This window comes from Tenrec ecaudatus, chromosome 9 (assembly GCF_050624435.1).
Source record: "Tenrec ecaudatus isolate mTenEca1 chromosome 9, mTenEca1.hap1, whole genome shotgun sequence".
Classification (NCBI taxonomy): Eukaryota; Metazoa; Chordata; class Mammalia; order Afrosoricida; family Tenrecidae; genus Tenrec; species Tenrec ecaudatus.
This window is the reverse complement of record NC_134538.1, coordinates 150,409,701-150,434,711: the sequence shown is the minus strand read 5'-3', so window position 1 is coordinate 150,434,711 and position 25,011 is coordinate 150,409,701. Positions and strand designations below refer to the sequence as shown.

Genomic DNA, 25,011 nt, shown 5'->3' with positions numbered 1-25,011 from the left:
TGTCTGCGGAAGCCTGTGATGCTGAACCGGTTTCCGGTTGAGCTTCCCTGCTAAGGTAGACTAGAAGATTATTTTTGAGAATCAGCCAGTGAACACACTGGATTTCACAGGTCTGGTCCCCTGGGGCGTGTGCTGGAGCGGGCAGTGTGTGGTTCTGTGATGCACGGGGCTGGTGTGATAGCACCTAACAAGAACACCTGGAAATGAAGGTTTGGTTATTTTTGCCCCCTCACGCTTGGAGTTTCTTTCCCCTCCAGCCAGCCCCACAGAGGGGCTTTCTCAAGATGCCCCCTCCTCTTGTGTTGGCCTGGGGGCTGCTGCGCAAGGTGGGAACGTGTCTGTGTCCACTGCTCCCGAGGATCCCGTCAGCAGCTCCCGGAGAATGTCTCGCTTCGTCTTGTGCTGTGTCTGGGTCAGCAAGCTCAGGCCCTTTCTCCCTGCAGTTGGCCGTGCCTGCTTTCCAGGGGACTTCTCGTTGGAATCAAGTTACTCATGACTCTCCAAGCCAAACTCAATGCCGCCGCCGAGTTCCCACCCAGGACTTGAAACACTTGGGTGGGTGAAGATGGAGGATGGTCGCCTGAAGTATGGGCCACAGCGCAGTGTCCAGAAAACAGAAATCCTCACGACTGCCCTGTCTTACCCTGGCTTCTCCAGGGGAGCAAACTCTAGTGGTGCGCAAAACTCAGCCTCAGTTCCCACTCCTAGGGACCCTGAAGCACAGAACAGGGCTACCCCTGTGAGTTTCAGACTAGCTCGAGCAGCGGTTCTCAGCCTATGGGTCGCGACCCCTTTGGGGGGGTGTGAATGACCCTTTCACGGGGTCACCTAAGACTATCGGAAAACACATTTCTGATGGTCTTAGGAACCGAGACCCTGTGCCTCTATCCGGCTCCAGGCGGGTCAGTCCACATGCAGATATGCCCACATCGTAGTATCCAGTGTGAAGACTGTTACCCATGCTACACCATGCTTCAAGACAAACTTGCATTGATTTGAAATTAGAAATAAATATTGTTTTGTGGTTAATCACTATGCTTTAATTATGCTTGATGTGTAACCATGAAAATACATCCTGCCTATCAGATATTTACATGACAATTCATAACAGTAGTAAAATGACAGTGATGAAGTAGCAATGAGAAGAATGTTATGGTTGGGGTCACCGCCCCATGAACTGTCTGAAAGGGTCGTGGCATGAGGAAGGTTCAGAACCACTGCTCTGGAGTCTTCCTGGGAGCAGGCAGCCTCATCTTTCTGCTGTGGAGTGGAAATGGTTTCCAACTACTCCCTTTGCTGTGGGCAGCCCGGTGACTAACCCACCACCCCACCAGGGCTTCTGTAGGGAACGAAAATACACACACACGTACCTGGCTCACAAAGGTGTAGAAGCAGTTAACTCCATCCAGTTCAGTTAAAATCTGTGGGTCAAGACAACTCACTCGAATCCCCACCTGCTGCGTCAGGTGCTTTTCTTTCATTTCCAAATAAACTCTGCTTACTGCGTGCAAAAAAAAAGGGGGGGGGGGTGGGAGAGAAATTCTGTGAGTCCCATGTTAAGACCAAATAATAATAATCAAGAGGACCAGCATGACTGGAGCTTAGCAGGTGGGGTGGAGGCTGGGGGGACTAACAGAATGCGGAAAGCCCAGGGCCTCCAAGGACATGGAACAGTGCTTACTGTCCCAACCAGAAGTGTGTGTGTAAATCTACCTAACAAAACATGCGCCCACATGGTCACCTGGAGGCTTCTCTTGTTAAGCTGGAGGCTTCTCTTGACTCGTGTAGTTGCAGGGACTGATGGAGCCGGAAGCAGAAACAGGAAGACCACAGGCAGGTGGATCAAAGGTCAGCGGCTCAGGCTGGTGGCTGCAGAGTGCACCGCATCCCAGGTTCGCAAAATGTAGGGCCTCCTGCTCGTGGCCCCCATGGTCAGCAGGCAATATGGCGGGTCGTTGGCACAAGTCCGAAGAACCAGAGGTTGATGATCCAGATGGAGGATCCAGTTCCAGAGAGAAGCAGGGTAGCTTTCCCTCATCACGAACTTCACATAGGAAGCAGGTGACACCCCACGGAACCTTGTATCAGTTGTTCCTCAGCCAGGGAGTTGCACGCTACCCTGATCTTTCCACAGCTGCTTGCTTGGCCGCTCACAGTGGATCCCATCACGGAAGGGGTTATGTTGGAGGGCTTACTGCCACAGGACTAAGAACCTTGGGCCAACCAAGTTGACAGAAAACTTGACCATCACATGGCTCAATAGACAAGCAGCACGATAAGCCGAGAAAAGGACTTCGTTTTACTAGGATTCCCAACCAGCCTGTATGGAAACAGCAATCCAGACATCAAATGATGTCCTGTGAGAACTCGGTGGCATAGGACCGATCGAAAGTGTCACAGCGCCAAGATGGCACCTTGAAGACTCAGGAGCGCCTGACCTCAAGCTGTGGTCTGTTCCGTTGCCTCCTCCGCACGCGGAAGCGGGACTGTGGCTGTGGCCGAAGGAACGGGCGTGTTCTAATTGTGGTGTACCACGGACCGCCAGAACCGAGGGAGAGGAAGTCCAGTCAGGATACTCCTTAGAAATGAAGATGGCAAGATTTCGTCCGAGGACGCGGGGCCGTGCGAGACCAGTCCCTGGAGAAGGCCATCCTGCTCAATAACGTGGAGGGGTAGTGAGCAGGAGGAAGCCCCCCTGGATGTAACAGTGGGCTCAGATGCGACAATTGTGCGGATGGCGCAGGACCAGAAAACGTTTCCTTCCATTGCTGACAGGGGGGTCACTTTGAATCCGAATCAGGGGGGTCACTTTGAATGTGGACTTGATGGCCCGTGACTACAGTCATGGTGACGCCTGATGTGCAGCTCAGCCATTTGTATTTCTTTTCAGAACCCTTGGTGGCACAGTGGGTTATGAGTTGGGCCATGAGCCACAAGGTTGGCAGTTCAAACACACCCAGATCCTGTTAGCTGTTCCCTTAAAGATGGTGCAGCCCCAGAGACGAGATAGTTGCTCTGAGTCAGAATTGATGTGAAGGCAGAGATTCTTCTTTGGAGGGATGTATGTCAGTATCACCCATGCCAGGCTATGGAACGGGCTCACAGGGTGGCAAGTGCTAGGTGCTGTGTCCTGCTGTAACGTCACTGCTGCTTGATCTTGGAGGTGGCTTGACTGATAACACGCCATCAGAATGCTCACACTCGCTGCTCTTGGCCCCCAGCTGTGGGGGGGGAATGGGGGGGTACTGTCTGATTCATCACATGCTTGAAAAACAAACAGCGGGCATTTCCAGTTTCTAGGAGAGGAGGCAAGTGCTGCTGCCATTGGTTGATATTGGTGGAGAATTCTTCAGACAGCGATGGTACCCATTCTGATCCACTGCGAAGAATGGTGAAGGTCTGGTTCATTCTTCCCACCAGGCTCCCCTTCTCTCAGGAGGGATTCCTGGATCTGCCCTTCCTCTCACTGACCTCACCAGCAAGCCGTTGCTTCTATTTTCAATTGGTTGCGCCCTGGGCTGGGACCCACATGGTTGGCAGTTCGAAACCATCAGCAGCCACTCGGGATGGGCTTTCTACTCCCGTTCACAGTTACCAAGTACTGTCTATTGCATCTGGATTACGACAGTAACCTCTTGTCTTCCTGTGCCCTGCTTTTCCCATCTGAACCCCACAAAATAGCCAGAGTGGGTGGATGGTTGGGAGGAAATCGGGAGCTAATAATAATGAGTACAGGAGTGTTCTAGAATTATTTGTGTGCCAATGAACCTATTTAATAATTTTTAAAAAAGGTGAGTTTAACCCTGTGAAACTTCTTGGCATTAAAATCTCCACTGGCTTTTACTGTACTTCATCAAGAGCCTGGAGGGTGGAGAGAATGTGGGGGAGAAAGGGTGAACTGGTTACAAGAATTATGTATAGCCTCCTCCCTGGGGGAGGGACATCGAACAGTTTAATGTATGACAAAATAATAATTTATGAATTAAGAAGGATTTATGAGGTAGGGGGCAGTGGGGAAGGAGGGGGAAAATGAGCAGCAGATATTAAGGGCTCAAGTAGAAGGCAAATGTTTTGAGAATGATGATGGCAACAAATATACATATGTTCTTGACACAATGGATGGATGTATGGATTGTGTTAAGAATTGTATGAGCCCCCAATAAAATGATTTTTTTTAAAAAGTAGAATCCAGAAGCCACAATTTGGCTTCTCAGGAGTGTAATCGACCTCAGATATGCTTTCCAAGATGTTTCATTTGGAGATTCAAAAAAGGAAGGATGGATAACTTATGTGGATAAATTGAGGCTGGGGGGGACAAAGAATGTCCTTCCCCCCACCCCACCCCCAATCTATGCCCGGAAATCACTTTCCAACTTTGAACTGAAACTATCCCATGAAGTCATCTTTAAACTCAACACCAGGGGAGCTCAGTAAGTCAACAGTGTTTGTCTTCAGCAGCGTGCCTTCTCAAAGCACTACCCTGCCGGAGATCAAATGACAACAGAACACACCTGAAAGGGCAGAGTCCAAGGTGATGGCAGTGACACAAAGGGGGGAGGTGACCATGTGGGCGCATTGTTTGTTAGGTAGATTTACACACACACTTCTGGTTGGGACAGTAAGCACTGTTCCATGTCCTTGGAGGCCCTGGGCTTTCCACATTCTGTTAGTCCCCCAGCCCCCACCCCACCTGCTAAGCTCCAGTCATGCTGGTCCTCTTGATTATTATTATTTGTTCTACTCTGGGGCGTTTGCATCAGGTTCTAGCCTTTCTTTCTGCTTGGTATACTTTCCTTTCTTTTTTGGGGTGTGCTTTTCTAAGCATTCTTCACCACGTGGGGAAGGTTACCCACGAAGTAAGGTTAAGCACGGGCTTACTTGTGCTTAATCTTTTAATTTTTTTTAATAAACCATTTCCTTGGGGGCCCTTGCAGCTCTTATAACAAGCATTACATCACCGAGTCTTCTGTAGTGAGCAGTTTCACCTGCGTTCCACCGCACCACGCACGTGAGGCTGCTCAGTACAGGTAAGTAAGCACAAACCCGGGTGTGCTTCCTGGGTAATCCGGCAGATCGCATACCGCTTTCTTCTTTGCCCCAAGCCAAATTTAGCGTCCATAGTTGTCCTCTCAGAGATGCTTTATCCCGATAGCCTCCACATTGCCTTTCTCTGCCCGTTTTTGTTTTTTCTTTACTGAAGGGCAATTCCTTTTCATTTCCTTCCCAATGAATCGCTCTGCCCACTTGTGTCATGGGGGGCTTTGAACTGGCTAGAATGGCGCCGTCGCGGGAAGCATACTGGGAGGAGACCGCATTTTGTGGACGTGGGTGATCTGGATGGGTAACTGGAGTCGGGGAGATTAGGGTTCGAAGCCCTGGGCTGGGAGACCCAGACGAGCCACCGGGTGGGGCTTAGGTGCATGCCGGGCTCTTGCCCCGACGGGCGAGGGCGTCGTGCACAGAGCCCCGAGGCGGGCCACCACTTTGGGTAGGGCACCCTTGTCTTCAACTCCGCCTGTCTAAAAATGTGGCCGCTGCCCTGGTTCCCCGTGAGGGAGATGAATTCTCTAGCAGGGCATCGACCTGTAATTTGTAAGAAATTCATTCCAGGGTCTCAACTTTCGAGCAGACCACTTTAGCGCTGGCGTGTAGTTCCGTGCGCATGCCGTCGCCAGATAGCGAAGACCACCCTTGCAGCGCTTGCGGCTCAGTGCGCATGCGTTTTTGTGGGATCGTTGACAGGTGGAGAACTGGCCCTCGGAGTTTGGTGCGCCATCGTTTGTTCACCCTCCTGCCACGCTATGTGGAGGCAGGGATGCTGCTTGTTGACCTGGTTCGGTGGCAGCTGTTCCAGGCTGCTTCCTTCTTAACCTCCTCTCCCCTCCACATCTCGAAAACCAAGATCCCAGGCCCTTGAAGAGACAAATGGGAACGGAGGTGCAGGTTGAGGTGGGAGGCAGGTGTCTGGAGTCCTGGGGAGGGGGTGGACAAGTGTCGAGGAAACTCTCCTAGCCCACACCCTAACTTGCTTCCCTGTTTTCTTGTCTAAATAGCAGAGAAGACTGCTGATGGCTCAAATGAGAACCAAGGCACAGTCGTTGGAGCCGGTGATGCCCAGGATGTTCCAGGCCAGCAAAGCCCTGATGCAGGGCTCAATGAGGCCAAGGACTCAACAGCCCCGGTCCAGGCCACCCCAGATGCTGGGATGGGTGAAACCAAGGATGCTCTAGCCCCAGTCCAGGCTGGTCCAGATGCTGGGATCAGTGAAGCCAAGGATGCACCAGGCCAGGCCGCTCCAGTCCCAGGTCAGGCCACCCCAGATGCTGAGATCGGTGAAGTCAAAGATGCTCCAGCCCCAGGCCAGGCCGGTCCAGATGCTGGGACCGGTGAAGCCAAGGATACACCAGGCCAGGCCACCCCAGATGCTGGGATCAGTGAAGCCAAGGATGCTCCAGCCCCAGACCAGGCCACTCCAGATGCTAGGATCGGTGAAGCCAAGGATGCACCAGGCCAGGCCGCTCCTGTCCCAGGCCAGGCCACCCCAGATGCTGGGATCAGTGAATCCAAGGATGCTCCAGCCCCAGGCCAGGCCGCTCCAGATGCTGGGACCGGTGAAGCCAAGGATGCACCAGGCCAGGCCGCTCCTGTCCCAGGCCAGGCCACCCCAGATGCTGGGATCAGTGAATCCAAGGATGCTCCAGCCCCAGGCCAGGCCGCTCCAGATGCTGGGATCAGTGAAGCCAAGGATGCACCAGGCCAGGCCGCTCCAGTCCCAGGCCAGGCCACCCCAGATGCTGGGATCAGTGAAGCCAAGGATGCTCCAGCCCCAGGCCAGGCCGCTCCAGATGCTGGGACCGGTGAAGCCAAGGATGCACCAGGCCAGGCCGCTCCTGTCCCAGGCCAGGCCACCCCAGATGCTGGGATCAGTGAATCCAAGGATGCTCCAGCCCCAGGCCAGGCCGCTCCAGATGCTGGGATCAGTGAAGCCAAGGATGCACCAGGCCAGGCCGCTCCAGTCCCAGGCCAGGCCACCCCAGATGCTGGGATCAGTGAAGCCAAGGATGCTCCAGCCCCAGGCCAGGCTGCTCCAGCCCCAGGCCAGGCTGCTCCAGATGCTGGGATCAGTGAAGCCAAGGATGTACCAGGCCAGGCCACTCCTGTCCCAGGCCAGGCCACCCCAGATGCTGGGATCGGTGCAGCCAAGGATGCTCCAGCACCAGGCCAGGCTGCCCCAGACGCAGAGAAAGTGGAGTCAGTCCCGAGCCAGGAAAAACCAGACCCCGGGCCCAGTGCAGGGAAGGTGGATCCAGTCCCAGGCCAGGCCAGCACAGCTTCAGGAGAGCTCAGTGAAGCAAATGTGGATCGGGACTCCAACAGCTCTCGCACAAGCACCGATGATTCCAAAGACACGAAAGACCCTGCTGACCCCACGGTCTCCAGGACCAATGACTCAGCCACTGGCCAAACCACGAGCAGCGAGAAAGTCAGTGTCCAAAGCACAACAGAGTCCGGAGACAAAGGCAGCCAGAGCGGGAGCCCCAGTGAAGCATTCAGGGGGGCCTCCCCACCCCCAAGTCAGCCTTGCAGTACAGCTGCCCCCTCTCTGAAGCCCATGGAGGGCACCCTGGGACAGCAGAGTTCTGTGCTTAATACCACTCACAAGGCACCCGGCATGTCAAGTAAGTCCTGTTTCCCCTCCAACAAGAGGGAACTTTAAAGAGCCTCTAGTTGATGCTACTGTGGCACGAGAAGGTGGCAATTGGTGCTGAGGGGCTTTGTGGCCACCCTGCACTTTCAATCATACCTGGTTTTCCTTTGGGTCCATGGTGGGAGACTTGATGACGTTGCCCAGTTGAGCGCAAAACCCAGCCAGCAGGTTGCTCGCGGTCCAACTGGCACCTGTGGCATGGAGCCGTTATTAGACGAGCTGTCCCCCCCACCCCCACCCCGGGTCAGTCCGCCTCATGGAGACCCAGTGCCTCGCCGCTGCCCAGCCCAGCCCCGCTGCCCCATGACTGGTTGTCATCTATAGCGTTTTCATTGCCTCGTTCTTGAGAGTCGATTACTAGGCTTCTCTCCCTAGTCCGCCGTAGTCTGGGAGCTGTTCAGGGTCAGAGCACCCCACAAGCCTCCACTGGCAGGAGTGGTGACTGCCTCTGAGGTCCCCTGGGCAGGAAGTGAATCTGCAGATTCTGAGTGGGGGGGAGCCAGGCGAGGTGTCTGCCACTGCCCCACCACTGCCCCCCTCTGGCGGAACGCTGCAACAGCGTTTCTCGGAGGGAGTGGACGACGCTAAACCCACGTGAAGTTCATTCTGATTCCACCTGGGGTCCAGGTCAGATGGAGCAAGATAAGCACAGCTGACTTGTGCTTACCTACTCATCTGGCGCGAGCAACTTCATGGTTCACTCCAGATAAAGAAGTGCAAGTCAGTGCTTACCTCTCTTGCTTACTGTGGAATGGCCCACCTCAGATTGGTAGGTGTGCTTTTACCTGGCTTACTGCGGACCCCGCCCCCGTCAAGGACTGTCTATTTCTTTGCAAAGAGGCTTTGGTTCTGTGGTTAAATAAAAAGCACAAGGAATTATTCAAGTGAGTCAGCCAGCACAGCTGAGCCTGAAGACAGAGGCGGCCAGAGCCTAGTGTCCGAGAGCCCCACTGAAGCACTTTTGGGGGGCGGGGGCGTGCTTCCCTTGCTGACAGGCCCTCGGACACCACATGGAGAAGGCCCACAGAATGGAGGCCAGCTTCACAGACTGGCCTTGCCCGCACTCTAAGGAGCATGCCCCCATCTCTGCTCCGCTCCGTTTCCCTGTCAGAAGGGACTCTTGAAACCTCCTGGTGGGTGTCGGCTCTCAGGATCACAGCCCCCCTCAGGCCTACTGCTTCAGAATTGTTGGGCCCAGCTTTAGCATCTGTGCTTTGGAAAGCTCCCTGGGTCACTGGACCCATCCTGAAGTGGACAGGAGGCATCGCTTTCGAGGCAGCGGCTCCGTCCACCTGTGGGCAGGTCTGACTCTGGTCCTGCCTTCCTCCAGTCGGGCGAAATTCCTCTGCTTTCAACTGCCATTAGGACCATTCCAAGAGCACGCCGAGGGGAGGCTCCGATCTTTTCTACTCTCTGAGATTTCCTTTCACCCATCTTAAGGCCTTGTGCCCCAAGCCAGACTCTCCAGGTCAGCACCCTCAGACACACTCCCCTCATAGGAGGCCAGGGCCTGTTTGCTCTCCACTTTCCCTCTCCATGCCACCATCACATACACATGCCTGTGCATGTAACATATGGACCGCGTGTGCACTCAGTCCAAGTAGAAGTGCCTTAGAAGAAAGGCCTGAGAAGCATACAAACTCAGACATAGGACAGAGCCAGACTGCTCCAATGGATTTCCGATCAAGGAAATCCATACATCTATTCTTAAGGTTTATGCACCAACCCCCAAAGCTAGTGATGGAGAAGTTGAAGAATCCCACCAACATCTTCAGTCTGAAATGGATCCAACATGCACCGATCAGTATTGGCGATTGGAATGCGACAGTTGGAAACAGAGGAAGGAAGGGTGGTTGGAAAATATGGTCTTGGTGGTAGGAATGCAGCTGGGGGAGCATCAAAGAATCTGCAAGATCAACGACCTCATCTCAAATACCCTGAGGTCATTAGTTCATTGTGCCGACCTGGCCGATGAACACGTGGGATTAATTGAAGGGCGGAGCGATAAATGGCTCAGAGAGCCTCACCTTTCGAATTCTCAGGTCTCTTGCTTTCTGATGGTCGGACCAGGGTGCAGCTGCTTTAGCCAGTTCCCTGCTTCGGCTGGCAAGGCTCACTTCCTCCAACACATTCCTGTGGAGAAGCCACATGGACCTACCCCGATGCAGCCCTGGGTGTTGGAGCAGCCATGTGGAGACCCCTGTCAGCGCTGGGATGCTTACAAGTTCACTGATTCGGCTTTCCTCCTGCAGTCTGTGTCATAGTGTGTGTTTTGTGAGATGGAGGAGGACTTTGTGGATTGGTGTCAGACATATGGGTTAATGTTGGACTTGTGAGCTTGGAGGGCTCTGGGTTGGGATGTTTTCTTGATATGCATTTACCCTTTATATAAACTCTCTCTCGTATACATGAGTTGCTGTGGATTTGTTTCTCTAAAGTACCCAGACTCACACACACCTTTTTTTCAACAAACGGGGACTATACGCATAGACTTTTCCAGTTGAAGCAAATGAAAACAAGTCTATAAGAGCCACGCTACGACTTTGAGCATGTCCCGCGTGAAGTTTGAGAACACCTCAAGAGTGGATTGGATGTAGTAAGCACCAATGACAGAAGACTCGATGTGGGATGTCATGAAGAACACTATACACTAAAGCTACGGACAGAAAAGAACCACAAGATCAAAGTGGGTGTCAGAAGAGACTGGAACTTGCTCTTAATTGCAGAGGAGCTAAGGCAAATGGAAGTTGTGATCAAGACGAACAGCTGGACAGAAAATGTCACCGGGCAGCTCTAGAAGACAAAGTAAAATATAACGAAACGTGCAAAGACCTAGAGCTAGAAAACCAAAAAGGACGAACACGCGCAGCATATCAAGTGGAAAGAATTCAAAAAAACTCAAGCCTTGTGTTAGAATATTGAAAGATTCTGTGGGGAAAAGACAGGGTGGTGCAGGAGGCGTTCAGAGAAGATGGAAAGAATGCACAGAGTCACGGTTCCACAAAGAACGAGTTGCTACGTAAACATTTGGAGAGGTAGCGCATGAGCAAGACTAGTGGTGTGGAAGGGAGGAAGAAGTCCAAGCTGCACTGGAAGCGTTAACTGGAAACAAGGTTCCAGGAATTGATGGAACACTAATCAAAATGTTTCACCAGCTGATGAAGCCCTGCAAAGCCTTCTATGCCAGGGTAGTGGAAGACAGCCACTTGGCCAACTGACGGGAAGAGATCTGTGTTTGTGCTCATCCCACATAAAGTTGACCCAACAGAACACTCACATGCTGGAGTAATTTCATTGATGTCACATGCAAGTAAAATCCTCTGGAAGCTCATCCAACAATGGTTGCAGCCGTACACGGAGGGGGAGCTGCCGGAGGTCCAGGCTGGATTCAGGGGAGGACGTGGAGCAAGGGATCTCACTGCTGATGTCCGATGGATCTTGGCTGAAAGCAGAGACTATCAGAGGACATTTACTTATGTTTCATTGACTCTGCAAAGGCCTTCGATGATGTAGATCATAACCAGCTATGGGTAGCCTTAAGAAGAAGGAGAATTCCAGGGCATTGTGCTCACTCACAGACCTGCACACGGATCAAGAGGCTGCTGTGCAGCCAGAACCAGGGACTCCTGCAGGGTTTAAAATCAGGAAAGGTGTGCGTCAGGGTTGTCTCATCTCACCACACTTATTGCGTCTCATCAGTTGGTTCGTGGCTCCAATAATCCGAGAAGCCACGTTATTTGGAGCAGAATGTAGTATTAGGATGGGAGGAAGGCTTCCTAACAACTTCGGGAGGACATCACCTCGCTTGCTGGAAGTAAAAAATTAAAGAACTTGCTGATGAAGATCCAGGATTGCAGCCTTCCCTCTGGATTCGGACTCAATATAAAGGCAAACGTAAAGGAGTCCAAAGTCCGCCCAACAGGATCCACCCAGAGGTGACATCATGATAAGTAGATGGAAACTGTCCTGGCTATTACCTTTCTTGGGTCTACAATCAATGCTCACGAAAGCAGGACCCCAGAGCTCAAAAGACGCAATGTGCTGCCCAAGATTTCTTCCAAGCAAGGGTGTTACTGGAGGGCTAAGGTGCGCCTGACCCAGGTCATGGTGTTTTGCTGTGCATTGAATAAGGAAGACAAGGAAACCCGATGCGTTTCCTTGCAACTAGGGTTTTGGCAAACAGCGTCTGAAAGTACCCATGAGCTGCCAAAAAACCAAACAGCTCTGTCTTGGACGAAGTACGGCCAGAATGCTCCTTGGAGGCTAGGATGACAGACTTCATCTTCCGGGCTCTGACCTGTTGTCAGAAGACCAGCCACTGGAGCCGGACATCATGCTTGGTAAAGCGGAGGAATATCCTCTACCAGATGGACTGCCACAGCCGCTGCGGCGACGGGCAACAGGGTTAAGAACTGGGAACGCACTCAAGGACACAAAGACACCACAGGCGCCCCTGCGACTCTGAACTCTTACAGAAGTAGAAAGTCTCGTCCCTCTCTAGTGGGGCCTCCGATGGCTTCAAACTGCTGACCATGCGGTTAACAGCCCAACGCCGTCACCACCCACCAGGCCACTTCCCCCATGAGAACCACCATTGGAAACCCGAGGAGGGAGGGTTTTGGTCATGGGGGGTGGGGGGTGGCTGCGAGCGGTTCTCATCTCTTCGCGGGCACTTGGCCCCTCACCACTTTTGTCTGTCTCTTCCACCACAGCGAGGCCAGTCACCAACCAAGGAGAGTCATCGGCTGCCAGCACCGTGCCGGTCGTCCCGGCAACCACCACCTTCACCACCGTGCTGTCAACTTCCTCCACGGGCAAACCGCCTGCCTCAGGACCCCCCAGCTCCAGCACGCAGCCCACCTTAGTGCTTGGGAACAACCGGGTACTCTTAAGACAGCCCCTCGTGGCTCCAGGCCCTGCCTGGCTTAGACCCTTGTTGGGAGCTGGCTTTCCAGACCTTGAGTCTCCTGCTGTGGCACCGCCCCGTGCTGCCCCGGCACCGCCCCCTTTCAGACTCACCTGCCTGAGGTGGGGGGTGGGGTGCCAGGCACTGCTGGGGTCTTGAGCCTGAACCCTGACCTCAGCGGCCTCTTCCAGGTCCAGTGTGAGGCCCCCGAAAAGCCAGATGAGACGATGCTGGTTCTGAACCTGACGAAGACCAGCCTCTGCGTGAGTGTCCCCAGCCCTGGGCAGCTCCTTCGGGCCGCCAAGTTGCTGGGCAAGGCCCTGCCTCCCGTGACCAGGGCCACCCAAGGCAATACTACGACGCCTGGGGGCTTGGGAGATCCCAATCCTCACCCAGCGCGGGACTTCAGGAGGGGCGGGTGGGTTTGAACCACTACCTGGAAAGAGAGCCAGCGGAAAGCGAGCCAGCCCGCAGGTTTAGGTGATGGGCGGCTCGCTGCTGCCCTCTGCTGGCCAGCGTCTGCCTGGCAGCCCCCCCCCCCCCACCAGAATGACTGAACGCGATGCTTACATTATCACAGCGCCGATTTCTGGCCCCTGCCCCATTTGATGCCCATTTCGGTGGCATGTCCCACTTGAACTTTACCAAAAGCTGGTGGTGGATACGCAGAAATCTGCCGAGCTCCCCCTTGGGGCCGTCGGGCACTGCCCAGCCTTCCCCCTGGCACTCTTGGCTAAACCTTGGCAGGGCCAGAGGCTCTGATGGGCGAGGGGATTTGTCTTGCTTTCATGGAGAGGTCAGGCAGGAAGTGTTGGGTCCCTTCCTGGTGTCGAGTCAACCTCAGAAAATAGCTTTTCAAAACCCATGGGAGCGGGGTGGTGTCCCCGTCCCCCTTGCCCTTTCCCAAACTCAAGGGAGCCGTGGCAGTGACGGGTGAGCATTGGGCTGTGGTCAGCGGTAGAAACCAGCACCAGCAGCTCCGTCACTGCGAGTCGGCGTTGACGCGATGGCAGCGAGTCTGGTTGGTTTGTGAGGCCCTCAGGGTGACCCTGGTGGCATCCCTGAGACTTCACCAGTGTCTCCACACAGGCAAAGAGCCCTCCCGATGAGAACTTGATTACCGTTCTGTGCAAAACAGCAAAATCCTCCTTCAACCCCGCTCGGGACCAGTGCTACATACGGCTGGCGCCCATCCCAGAAGACCATGCTGTGCTGGTCAAGCAGATCTCCGTTCAGAGTAAGTTGGGGACCCAGGGGAGCCAAGGGCCAAGCTGGGGGGGGGGTGCCAGTGAGGTGACATCTTCTCCCGCTTCTCCCTCAGCAATCCTCCAGCCCAGTGACATCTATGAGCGGCTGAAGGACAAATGGGATGACTTACAAGAGGTGAGTAGGTCCTTCCATTGTGCGCTGGGCCAGGAGCCTCCAGGGGCCAGCACCCAGGAGTCAGGAGGGTGAGGCGGGGCTAGGGAGTAGGGCAGACTAGACGCCCAAGTACAAAGGCTTGTGAAAGGCTGGGCGAGCAGAGGTGCCCCCGAGCCTGTCCCCTGCCACACAATCCTGTCCTTCCTGGTCAGGTGGGGGTCAGTGACATGCAGCTGGGAGACCAGGGGCCCCCGGAGGAGACTGAGGACCGCTTCAGCATGCCCCTCATCATCACTATCGTCTGCATGGCCTCCTTCCTGCTTCTCGTAGCCGCCCTGTACGGCTGCTGCCACCAGCGCCTCTCCCACAGGAAGGACCAGGTGAGCATCCCCCGCCAGCCCCCAGGTGACAAAGGAGGGCAGCAGGCGGTATGGGGACCCCTCCAGACACCACGCAGCAGGCAGACCCCGAGGGGCCTGGGAATCACACAGTCAGCCTCTTATTGAGGACACGGGCCACACACCCATTTTGACCCCTCACCTGTCGGCTCGTTTCTGCGTGTTTGGCCTGATGAGTCTTAAACTATGGCACCAGGTTCCCCCGCTGAGTGTTACTTTTTTTGAAATACAGAGCGTGCACCTACCATTCTTTACTCTGCTCATCCATTAAAAAAAAAAAATCAGGACCTTTTAATGTTGTGTTAGCTGGCCAGAGATAGTGGGAGGGTGTGAATGGCTTTATCGTGGGCTAAATATTTAAGTCAAGTTATACTTCACGTGTTCTGTCTGTGCTGGAAAGATGTATTTGAACAGCACACATTCCACGCACTTGGAATTTCCCCCAAGTCTGTCATCTCACCTTTATTAGGAACTGACTAGAGAGGGCAGGCTCTAATTTGTTTCCTAAACAAGGGGCTGGAAGTGAGAGTGACAGTCAGTAAGGGCCCCGGTGGCACAGTGGGTCACGTCATGTTTGACTGCCAAGCGCAGGGTCTGTCAGGCCTCAGAGCTGATAGAGAGAAGCGGCTTCCTGCTCCCAAGGAGAGTGACAGCCTGAGAAGCCACAGGAGAAGTTCCACTCTGTCCTACAGGGTCACTGTGAGTCCTAATTGACTAGCTGGTCCTGAGTTTGTATAATCCATAGAGATTCCCATGTTCTGAAACCCCAAAATGGTCTGTCTGAGTTCAGACTCCGTGGTGGTTCACAGTAAAACGTTCCAGTCTTGTTAGATGATGGCACGGCTTCGCCACCTGTGCACAGAACTCTTAGATGGCGGGTTATTTTTCTTCTTATTAAGGAATTTGGAGTCCAGCTCACCTGGGATACGTTTAGCCTGCATTATCCACTGACTTCTACATATGAAAATGTGTCCTCGCGCCATTTGACAGAAAGATTCAGAAGTTCAAACTCCTTAGGAAAATGGCGTATGGATTGCGATAAGAATCGCACGAGCCCCCAATAAAATGATTTAAAAGAAAAGGAGAGATCACTTAAAGCAAATGAAAGTACATGTGTAATCACACACACAAAAAAGAAAAAGTGGCTGTGAAATCTTACCTATTTCCTACACGCCAAATGATCCGCACACCTTCCACATCTGTGTCTTGGCGGTTTTTCTTTGTATCTTCCACGTTTCTCAAGCTGTGCTCGGCAGAATCCAGAGTCCCTGTGTCTGTGGTGCAGCCTCCCGACCAAAGAGAAAGACGTGCCGCCACCGAGTCGATGCTGACTCAGTGTCCCTACGACAGAAAAGAGCTGCCCCTTGGGGTTTCCAAACCTTTGGATTTTTTTAAATTCTATTCTTATTTACCTTTTGATCTTTTCAAGGCTGCAGAGTCCTGGTGGCTTTGAACCACTGACCTGATTAACAACTCAGTGCTTGCTTAATTTAACCAGCTTCCTTTGGAAGTCCCTTAACACCAGTAATTCTTTTTTCAAATGTTTTTTACCATTGATTTTTATTTTGGGGGGCTCACCGTGTAACGTGTGGATCTGAATTCTTTTCGCATTTAAAACTAGGAAGATAAATTTGTATCACTTCCTAGCTGAAAATACAGTGGCGCACCATGTCTAAGACACTAGAGCTGCTGCGGGCTATTGAAGGCAGTTTCTCAATCTGCACACCAAATAACGCCAGGAACAGGCCAAGAAACTCAAATCAAGAAACGTGTTTGGTTGCTGGGACGAGCCGTGTGAGAGTGTGCCCAAGTCCCGTGACCTGTCCGTGCTCTGGGTTCCTCCCCTGCATGGAGGGGACAGAGTCCGCCTTGCCTGGAGGATGAACCCGTCTGGGCAGGCCTGTGTGACCAGCATCCTCGCTTCATCTGTCCCGGGAATGCCCCTTGTCAGTGTGGCCCATGGTCTGTAGTTTCCAGCTCTGCAGGCACAGTCTCGAGTGTCCCAGAAATCCGCTTCTAGAGCTTTCTCCCCAAGGAGTCTCAGGCGGCACAGTGGGGTTGTAGGGTGCAGCCAAGGTTCTCTCATACCACCAGCTTGTCTCCCTCGCCCTGGGTCACCCCACCAGGGGAGTAATTGCCTGAAAGCCTCTCCTAGTTCACCTTGGCGGCTGAGGCAGCTCTGTGGGGTGGACCGAGGAAGGCGCTTTGGGAGTCTCTGAAAGAGGCCTAAACATTTGTCACTAGGGGTGCCAGTGAAGGGAGCTGGGGCAAGTCTCTGCCTCAAGCTAGCCCTGAGGCTGGCCAGGCACCCACCTGGGCTCTGGCTGCTCCTGCTCCAGGCAGCCACCCTGGGACCCTGGCCTTGAAGGACATGTTGGTTCCAAAAGGTTGAGGCCAATGTACTTTGTGGCTAGCTCCCGCTAGGGCGACCCCTGCCTTTAGGCGGCCCCACACAAAAGTGGGCCCATGCCCCATCAGGCTTGGGTTTCGTAGAAGTGGACCATCGAAGGCCATTGCCCTCCATCGTGACCCTTCTCCTTGGGTTCTCTAGCAACGCCTGACCGAAGAGCTGCAGACCGTGGAGAATGGCTACCATGACAACCCAACGCTGGAAGTGATGGAGACCTCATCGGAGATGCAGGAGAAGAAGGTGGTCAACCTCAATGGGGAGCTGGGGGACAGCTGGATCGTCCCCCTGGACAACCTGACCAAGGAAGAGCTGGAGGAGGAGGAAGACACACACCTCTAGCTAGGCTGCCGGCACCGCCGAGCTGCCTGCCCACCTCAAGTGCTGTTTGGACCAGGGAGCAGAGTCCGTCCCGCGGGGGAGGGGGAGACGAGGAGGGAGGGTGGACTCAGGGCTCTGTCCTCCCCAACCCCCCACGGAGCCTTACTTTTTCCCTCTTCAAGCCGAACCAACCACCTTCTGTCTAGTTTCCTCTTGCAAAATACCCACTAGTGCCTGAGCACAGTGCCCCTGGAAGATGAGTGGGAGAGCTGGGGGTGCGGGGAGACCTCAAAGAGCTTAAGTGACTTGCCAAGGTCACATGGCCACTTGGGGACAGAGCCAGTCAGGATGAAGACAAAAGGACAAGAGCCCCATCCCTCAGCCCAGGGCGTGTCTCCATCAGGCTATGCCGCTGCCTTCGCCTCCACCCTCCCGCCAGAAGGGACACCGGGGACAGAGTTCAAGAGCCAGATCCTGGGTCAGTGTGGCTGGCTGCTTGGGAGAAGGGCCAGCGGGGACCACATTGTCCAGCCCCTCCCTTCGCCCCCAGGGACTAAAACCTGCAGTTGTCCCTGTTGTTCATGGCATGCAGACTTGGGGTTGAAGATGAAGCCCCTCCCCACCCCACTTCCCAGCATCCAGCAGGAGCGGTGGACAGACAGGGGCAGGGGGGACACCCTCCTCCTTCTGCCAGCACCCGATGAGTCTAACGGACAACAGCCCGGAGGACAGGCCTCCCTCTCTCCTTCCGCACAGGAAACTCAGGGACTTGCCAGTTTGGTTCTGTTTGTTTTGTAACCCATCCCCCACACTGCCAAAGGCCAAGCTCGAATTGTTGGCAGGCTCTACTCCGGGTAGCTGATCTTGTAGGTTCTGGCTCCCCTGTGCCATGGGCATTGGCTGGGGCCTGCACTGTTTCCCAGGGGCTGGCCGGTAGAGTGGCTGGGGGCCTTGCCGACCCCTGGGGACCTCTCTCTGCCCCCTCTCCTCTCTGTGCCTTGCAGGGCTGCTGCCTTCCCCCCTGCAGTGTCTGGTGGCAAATGACACAGAAGCCAGGTCTGGGCTCCAGCATGGGGGTCCCCGGGAAAGCCCAGTGGGTAGTGTGGGAGGCCTGGGCAAGAGGTTGCCTGATGGGCAGAGCAGGTGGGATCCCACATGGAAGTTAACCTTGGCTGCACTCTCTTCTTCCTGGGCCCAGGGATCCTCTCTGGGTTTCTGGACATAAATTCTGTTAGAATCTAGGAACCAGGGCTGAATGAGGATTTCAGGGCAGGGCCATACCCTGGGTTGTGGGTGGAGCTATAGGAGGCAGGCTGGGGGTCTGGGAGAGTTCCGGCTACCCAGGCTGTCTGCTGTGGGACAGCTGCCCACTTACTACCTGAGAGACTCGTGGGCCCCCAGCACGGGGCCAGCAGGACAGGAGCAAGGCTGGGCCTGTGGAAATGGGGCCAGTGTGCTGAGAAGGGGCCTGCTCACCAGCAGGGCTCATGCTGAAGCAATGTCCTTTGCTAGTACGTGTGCACCAGGGGCCCGTCCTCCCTGGGTTCTGGATGCTGCCCGATGGCCACGGACAGCAGGCAGTCTGTCCTGTGGCAATCTCCTTTCCCTAAGCTACAAGAAGGATGGGGCTGGCGGTGGGGTTGGGGCAGAGAAGTAGCAGTGTGGGCGAAGGGGGTGGCATGTGCTGGGCCCCATGGCACAGAATACGGGTTTAATCCAGGCTGGTCGCCACCCTGCCGCCCCTCCCTGCCTCTTGGGTGAGCCAAGCTAGCAGAGCGTTTCTTCAGCCCACCTCTTGAGCTTCATTCATCCTTTCTGCGTATGCTGGAGAGACTTGGGAAGTCAAGTTCAACTGGATACTATATGTATATGGTTTTTGATCTTGTAAATACAATGGCCACATGTTAATCCACATTGCACTGTGCACGGCTTTCAGTGAGTATATTTTTAAGATTTTTTTGTTGTTTGAACAGGCGTGTACCTGTCCATTTGGGTAGAAATGACGGTTCTGTTTGATGTGACCAGACAGGCTAAGGAAGAATGTTGGTTTTCCAGATCAGACCTTTTAAGTTTTTGAAGAACAATCCCCTCGCCCCTTCCCAGTCAAGGCCCTGCTGTAGTGCTGAGGCCGGGTCCGCCCTAGGAGACCGGGACAGAATCACTCCGCTGGTTAGGATGCCGGTCATAAGCCCCAGTCTGCAGACTATGTGCCCCAGAAGCCAAGATTAAGTGCCTGGCCGCTAGCCACAAGGTCAGCAGTTCAAACCCACCGGCTGGTTTATGGAGAAAGATGTGGCCGTCGGACATGAAGAACACAAGGAGTCCCACTTGTCTTCGGTGCTTTTCCAAAGTCCTTTAGGCGTCAGGGTCCAAGGGGCAGTTTGCTCTGCTCTTCCTGGCCAGGGACTGAGCGACCAGGGCTCGGGGTCAGTGGGCACCACACAGAGGCAGGGACGAGAGAGAGTGTGTGGCAGCAGGTTGCCGTCCGTGGCTGATTGATACCTTAGGTCCCTTGAGAACCCACTGCTGAGGAAGGAGTGGGTGCTGCTGCTGCTGGAGGTAGGTGGGCCTCTGGGTCCCACATCAATGTTGAGCACTGGCTGCCTGGGAGATGGGGGTGGGTGGGGGGCGGAGCTGTGTGTCTTAGCGGACAGGGGTCTGAAGTACACTGGAATTTACTGAGAAACTCATTTGTAAAGACTACTATAGTTAATTATTGCATTTTCTTATCAAAAAAGTATCTATTTTGGAAACTGCCCATTAAAGTGCTTTGATGTAAGCTGGCTGAAGCAGGAGTGTTTTGTGCTGCGCGGCTGGTGCGCCTCCCCCTCCCCCAGGGTGCCAGCCGTGGCCGGGGTCCTGTGTGCACTCTGCACAGGGGTGGAGCACAGGGGTGGGAAGCTGAGAGGCAGGCAAGGCCTGGGGTCTTCTCTCCACATCCTTCTGCCCTTGACATGACTGTGACCCCGCACCACCTCAGAGACCACACACACAGGGGACCCAGCTTGTCTTCTCCAGGGGCCACGGGCAGGAGGCAGCCTTGGGATAACTCAGGTGCCCGAGTGCTTTCCCATCTCTTACATCAAACTCGGGAACGGGACCAAGTACGCTGTTCAAGCGGCGCCCTGAAGGGATCCTGGGGGCCGTGGTGGTGGGTGTGTGTCAGGGCACTTTTGGGTGCATGGGCCTTGAACCCACAGTTCCCCTCTTTAGCCGGCATTCTTTTCTCAAAGGCACCCTCCTTGCTGGAGTCTCCCAACAGCAAAACACATTTCGAGAATGCGGCACAACTTCCAGGTCACGGGAAAGTTCTGGAAGGCAGGCGGCTGACACCTAGAGGGTGGGCCAAAGTCACGTTGGGGTGTTTTGAGGTTCACCTCAGAAACGTGTCAGGGACACAGAGGGGAGGAGCTCAAGCTGCCGGCGGGGCTGGGGTGTGCTGTGCTCGGAACAACTTGCGGTCAGTCGGTGTGACTGCTCTTCCTGAAGAGGTCATTCACCCCAAGGCCTGCCTGCCGGCCCAGAAGCAACTTCCCGTGTCATTTCGGATTTGCTACACCTTTGTCACTGCCAGTCCCCGCCATCCTCCAGGCTCCCGCCCAACCCACACACTCGTGAACCCCAAGGGTCAAGAAAGGAAACAACAGGGCTGGCGGCTGTAATCATCCGGATAAATACTCCAGTAGCCTATTTTCTCATGAGATTTAAAAAAAAATCTTAAGTGGGACAGCCGCCAATACTGGAAACCGAGGCAGAGGCACTGAAACCACCCCTGGCCCGCCCAGGAGCCACTGTAGGGTCTGAAAGTAAAAGCAAGGCTGGCTGACCCTTTGGCCACCCCGCTGTCCAGCCCTGCTGGGACAACATGTGCTGTGCTCATATCTCCCGGAGGAGGCGTGTCTCAGCCAAGGGCAGGGCTGGCTGCATTGCCTGAGTGGGCTCAGCAGGGGGAGGCAGCCCTGGAGTTAGCAGAGCAAGAAGGGTGGCTCCAGAGCCCCTGCCACCCTGCTCTCCACGCTGGCTCTTGCTCAGACCTCCACAAGTATGTCCTGGTGCGTGGCGGAAAAGGCAAGGAGGGGCCAAGTTCATGCCAAGGCTACCACAGGCTTCCAAAGGAGCCAGCAGGGGTCTCTTCAGAAGCTCCAGGGTTGGCGGTCAAGAATGTCACCTCCATATTTACAGAGACCAGTGCCAACTGCTGGCCCTTTCTAAGCTGTGGCTGTCCCTAGGTGGTGTGTGCCCAGCTGGCCACCTACGGGACAGTTTTGGGTAAACCGAAGCACCTCGGTGGCCTCCCCACTTGCCTGACCTGGGTGAGGCCAAAGTTGAATCCAAGTGACAGGAAGCTGCGTGCTGCCTCCCACCAGGTCTAGAGCGGCCAGAGGCCCACAGGGGATCTGGCTGCGTGGTTTCCAGATCTCTGTTTTGGAGATAGGGATCTAGAATTTTTCCAACTTCCTGGTTCCTCCCCACCCTCCAGGTTCTCCCTTAACAGTTACACAATTTCTATTTCACGTCTCCATCTCCTGCCCTGCCGTTCCCACCCTGGGCAAATACATCCCGGCTGAAGGCAGCTGGGGAAACGAGCAAGTTCACAAAACAGGCAAACCGTGGGCGGTGTGGAAGTTAGAATGACCACTGTTCCGAAAAGCCGGCAAGGGACGCATCCCGCATGTCAGCCTCGTCGCCAAGGAAAAGCTCGGCGAAGCCCTTCCACAGGGTACTTGGTGCTGTCCTGCGGAGACTGATGAGAAGTCCCTTCTGAGGGGGCTTGAAGGGCTGTTTCATCAAACAAAAGACAACGCACGGTGTCCAAATACAGAATTTTTATTAAGAAAAAAAAAAAGAAAATACATTCTCTCTCCATATGTACAGTACATACAACTGAGTTCTACCATGGCAATTGTTACACAGATCACTCATTCCTTTGTTCACAAAGCAGTGCTAACACATTTACCACACCCAGGACCGGAAAACAGCTTGTAGATAAAAAAAGAAAGCATCAGGACAGAAGGGGTCGGGAGAGCTGCAGTGGACCCCCAACACTCGGCAACCACCCAGACACCCCTAAGTGCGCCCCGGGAGCACTCCTGTTTCAGGGCTCCAGGTACTCCCCCGCGGCCCCCCCACCCCCGGCTCCAGATGGCCAGTGTGCTGTGGGGACTGGAGGGCACAGCCGGGGCCCCAGGTCAGGACAGGAATTTTGTCTGGGATAACATTGAGCTGCAGAAGTTCTGAGTCTTAACTGGGGAGCAGAGGGAGGTTTTTTAGAGGCCACTGTTTAGTGAGGTTAAGCAGGTGTGGCTTTGCCTGTGGCTTCTGTGCTGCCCTCTGGAAAGCAGGGCATCTTCTGGGGGCTGTGAGCTGAATTATGACACCTCGCACCTCGCACAGCAAGCTTCTCTGGGCTGACTGTGCCCCGTGCCCCGAGCACTTTCATCCACAGCTGAGGCACGCCCACTGATGGGCCTCAGCTGAAGTGTCCGAGACCTGAACCAGGCTCCGGGCAGTAGACACCGTCCGTGAGTATCAACTGCGTCCAGGCTGCCAAGCCCACGAGGAGCGGGGTGGGGCCCTTGCTTGCTCAGGTCAAGGACAGCATGGACGGCTGCTGGGATGGAAAAGAACCCACTTTCTCTGGCCTTTCTCATGCGAGGAGCAGTCGGAAGTTGAATCGGAGGTCCCATCAGTTAATTAATAGTCATTTTCCTTTACACTTAGAAATTTTTCTGGATAGACTACTTTTACATTCACAAAGCCAGTAAATGCTATTTTTTTTAAAAGGCCCTGAGGAAGGTGGCACACCCAGTTTGGTGTGAGGATGAGCTGGCCATCAGAATGCCACGTTTCTAGGCCTGGCTGTATTCCAGAGGGAGGGCATGACCCCCGGGCAGCGTCAGCAGCAGACAGGCTGACTGGCCACAAACGGATCTGTGCGCTGGTCATGTCATGTCTGGCCTGGTTTGTCTGTCTGAAGGCGTCCTAAATTTCAGTTAAAACATGGTAAAGAAATGACAGCCTTTCCGTTATTTTCCCCAAGCTGCTATTTCAGAGGAATGGGGCACTGTCTATTCCCAGAGACCCTACCAGGGGGGAGGGGCCACGCATGCGCCCCATGCGCCCCCTCTCCTCTTACGGGGCAGAAGCCTTCCTAGCACCCACCTTTCTGAGAGCAGCAAGGGAAAGATTCTCCTCAAAAAGGCCAAAAAAGGCATCTGCTCAGAGAAAAATGTCCCAGCATGTCTGTGACTTCTAGGTTGACCACGAACCCACTAACGAATACAATGCCATCAGATCTGTCCCTTCAAACAGACATGTCTTCTCCCCGAGCAACAGCATAGACTGGCTAAAATAGTAACAGAACTACAGCACCTCTGGGCCAGCCTCAATGTCACACCGAGAAGAGAAAGTTCATCTTTCTCGAAGCAGACGCCACAAAACATAACTGGGAGCTATCAAAACCACTTTGGTGGTGTTTCAATTCCCAAGCAGCCAAAGAGATGATGAAGAAAATACATGCATACAAGTACATACATGTACATACATGTACACCTCCATCTCCCACGGTGACTACTTCCATTCACCCCTTCGGGCTTCGAAAAGCTGTCAGCAAACCGGGGGCTGCTGACTACGGCGTCGCTCTAACAGAGCCTGCAGCTCGGTATGCAGGGATTTCACAGCTACAGCCGACACGCCAGGCTCCACCAAGGCCGAAGCTGTTTCTAATTAGACAATCAGAAAGGTTCAAGCCGTGGATCTTTGTCCTCAGTCTCCCCACCAGCATCCTGGAGGCACGTGCCCTCACAGCCACTTGCCAACACCTCACAGGATGGGACGAGACGGCCCTGCTGGAATGGGAAAGCCGTACAAAGCCGTGCCAGCTCACTGGGATGGGAAAGTCCTCTTTTAGATACTTTCCCAGTTTACTTTGGGATCTAAGAATCAGCCCAGATGACTCTACACTTCCAACGCCAGGCCTAGCACCCATGCACTTCAAGGCACGGGAGAACAAAGACCCTCGGGATTTCGTACAGTTAGTTGAAGGCCTGGAAACGATGGGCACTAAGTTTTGCAGGGCTTCTCGTTCAGACACAAAACAACTCTCTTCATCTCTTCAAGGGACAGAGCAACAGACTAAAGGGGAGATAAATGTGGTTCTATCAACTATGTGCGCTGCCCTCAAACAAGCTGATTTTCCTACTACACAACAAGTCTCCCTTCAGGTAGAGTTTCCATGCTGTCAGATAACGTAGCTACATCAATGCTCTTTGCCGAAAGGTTGAGACCAAGTCCATCTTACTCCTGGGTAACAATGCCAATGCAGAAGATGAATTAGAACCATCCTTTGTTTTGTTTTTGTCCCTTTTCTTTTTGGCCTTTTAACTTTTCTAACTGGGTCTAGTTCAAGATCTATAGCTTTGGAGTTCTACCGGATGGAAGAAGTACGGCACCCAGGCTTCCCACACGGGCAATCCTCAGCAGCCCCCGGGACTCAGACTGACGGAGCCTCCCGTGACTCTTCTTCAGGCCAGGGGTTGAGAAGCTACTGCGTCAGGATTGTTTCCCTGGCCCTGGTTGGGAATAAGATTTGGAATCTGAGCTAAATTCTTCTCGATGGGAAGAGGCATTTTTACAGCAGTATTGTGTTTCTTGTTTGTTTGTTTTATGAAGGAGGGAAAAAAGAATACTAACCATTTCCAAGAAATCAAAGTCATTCCTAATACTTCAGATGTGAAAGTCAATTTTTAAGATAGATCCAAGTCTACTTCAGCAGAAAATCACCACTCTTCCAAGAAAGTGGAGTGAAGGGGTGGGGCAGATGGGGGTGGGGGACAAAACGCTTCAAAATACAGTAAAAAGACACAGGCAAATGGAAATGCTGAACGCCATGCCCTCTACCTGCTGTGTA

General features: G+C 54.0%; 1 protein-coding gene across 1 annotated transcript; it reads left to right on the top strand.

The window, feature by feature from the left end:
- The first annotated feature begins 11,976 nt into the window (after nucleotides 1–11,976).
- PODXL (podocalyxin like) lies at nucleotides 11,977–19,631 on the top strand. Its single transcript, XM_075557397.1, has 7 exons — nucleotides 11,977–12,112; nucleotides 12,421–12,590; nucleotides 12,806–12,883; nucleotides 13,710–13,851; nucleotides 13,936–13,997; nucleotides 14,189–14,356; nucleotides 16,926–19,631. The coding sequence occupies exons 1-7, from the start codon at nucleotides 11,977–11,979 to the stop codon at nucleotides 17,121–17,123; spliced, it is 954 nt and encodes a 317-aa protein (XP_075413512.1). The 3' UTR covers nucleotides 17,124–19,631.
- The last annotated feature ends 5,380 nt before the right edge of the window (nucleotides 19,632–25,011 follow it).

What these genes read in the sequence shown, in the direction of transcription:
- PODXL (XM_075557397.1), top strand. Translation starts at nt 11,977, where the DNA reads ATGACAGACTTCATCTTCCGGGCTCTGACCTGTTGTCAGAAGACCAGC. An exon ending in CTGCGGCGACGGGCAACAGG is followed by an intron (nt 12,113 to 12,420) that starts GTTAAGAACTGG and finishes CTTCCACCACAG; the next exon opens with CGAGGCCAGTCACCAACCAA. An exon ending in CAAGCAGATCTCCGTTCAGA is followed by an intron (nt 13,852 to 13,935) that starts GTAAGTTGGGGA and finishes CTTCTCCCTCAG; the next exon opens with CAATCCTCCAGCCCAGTGAC.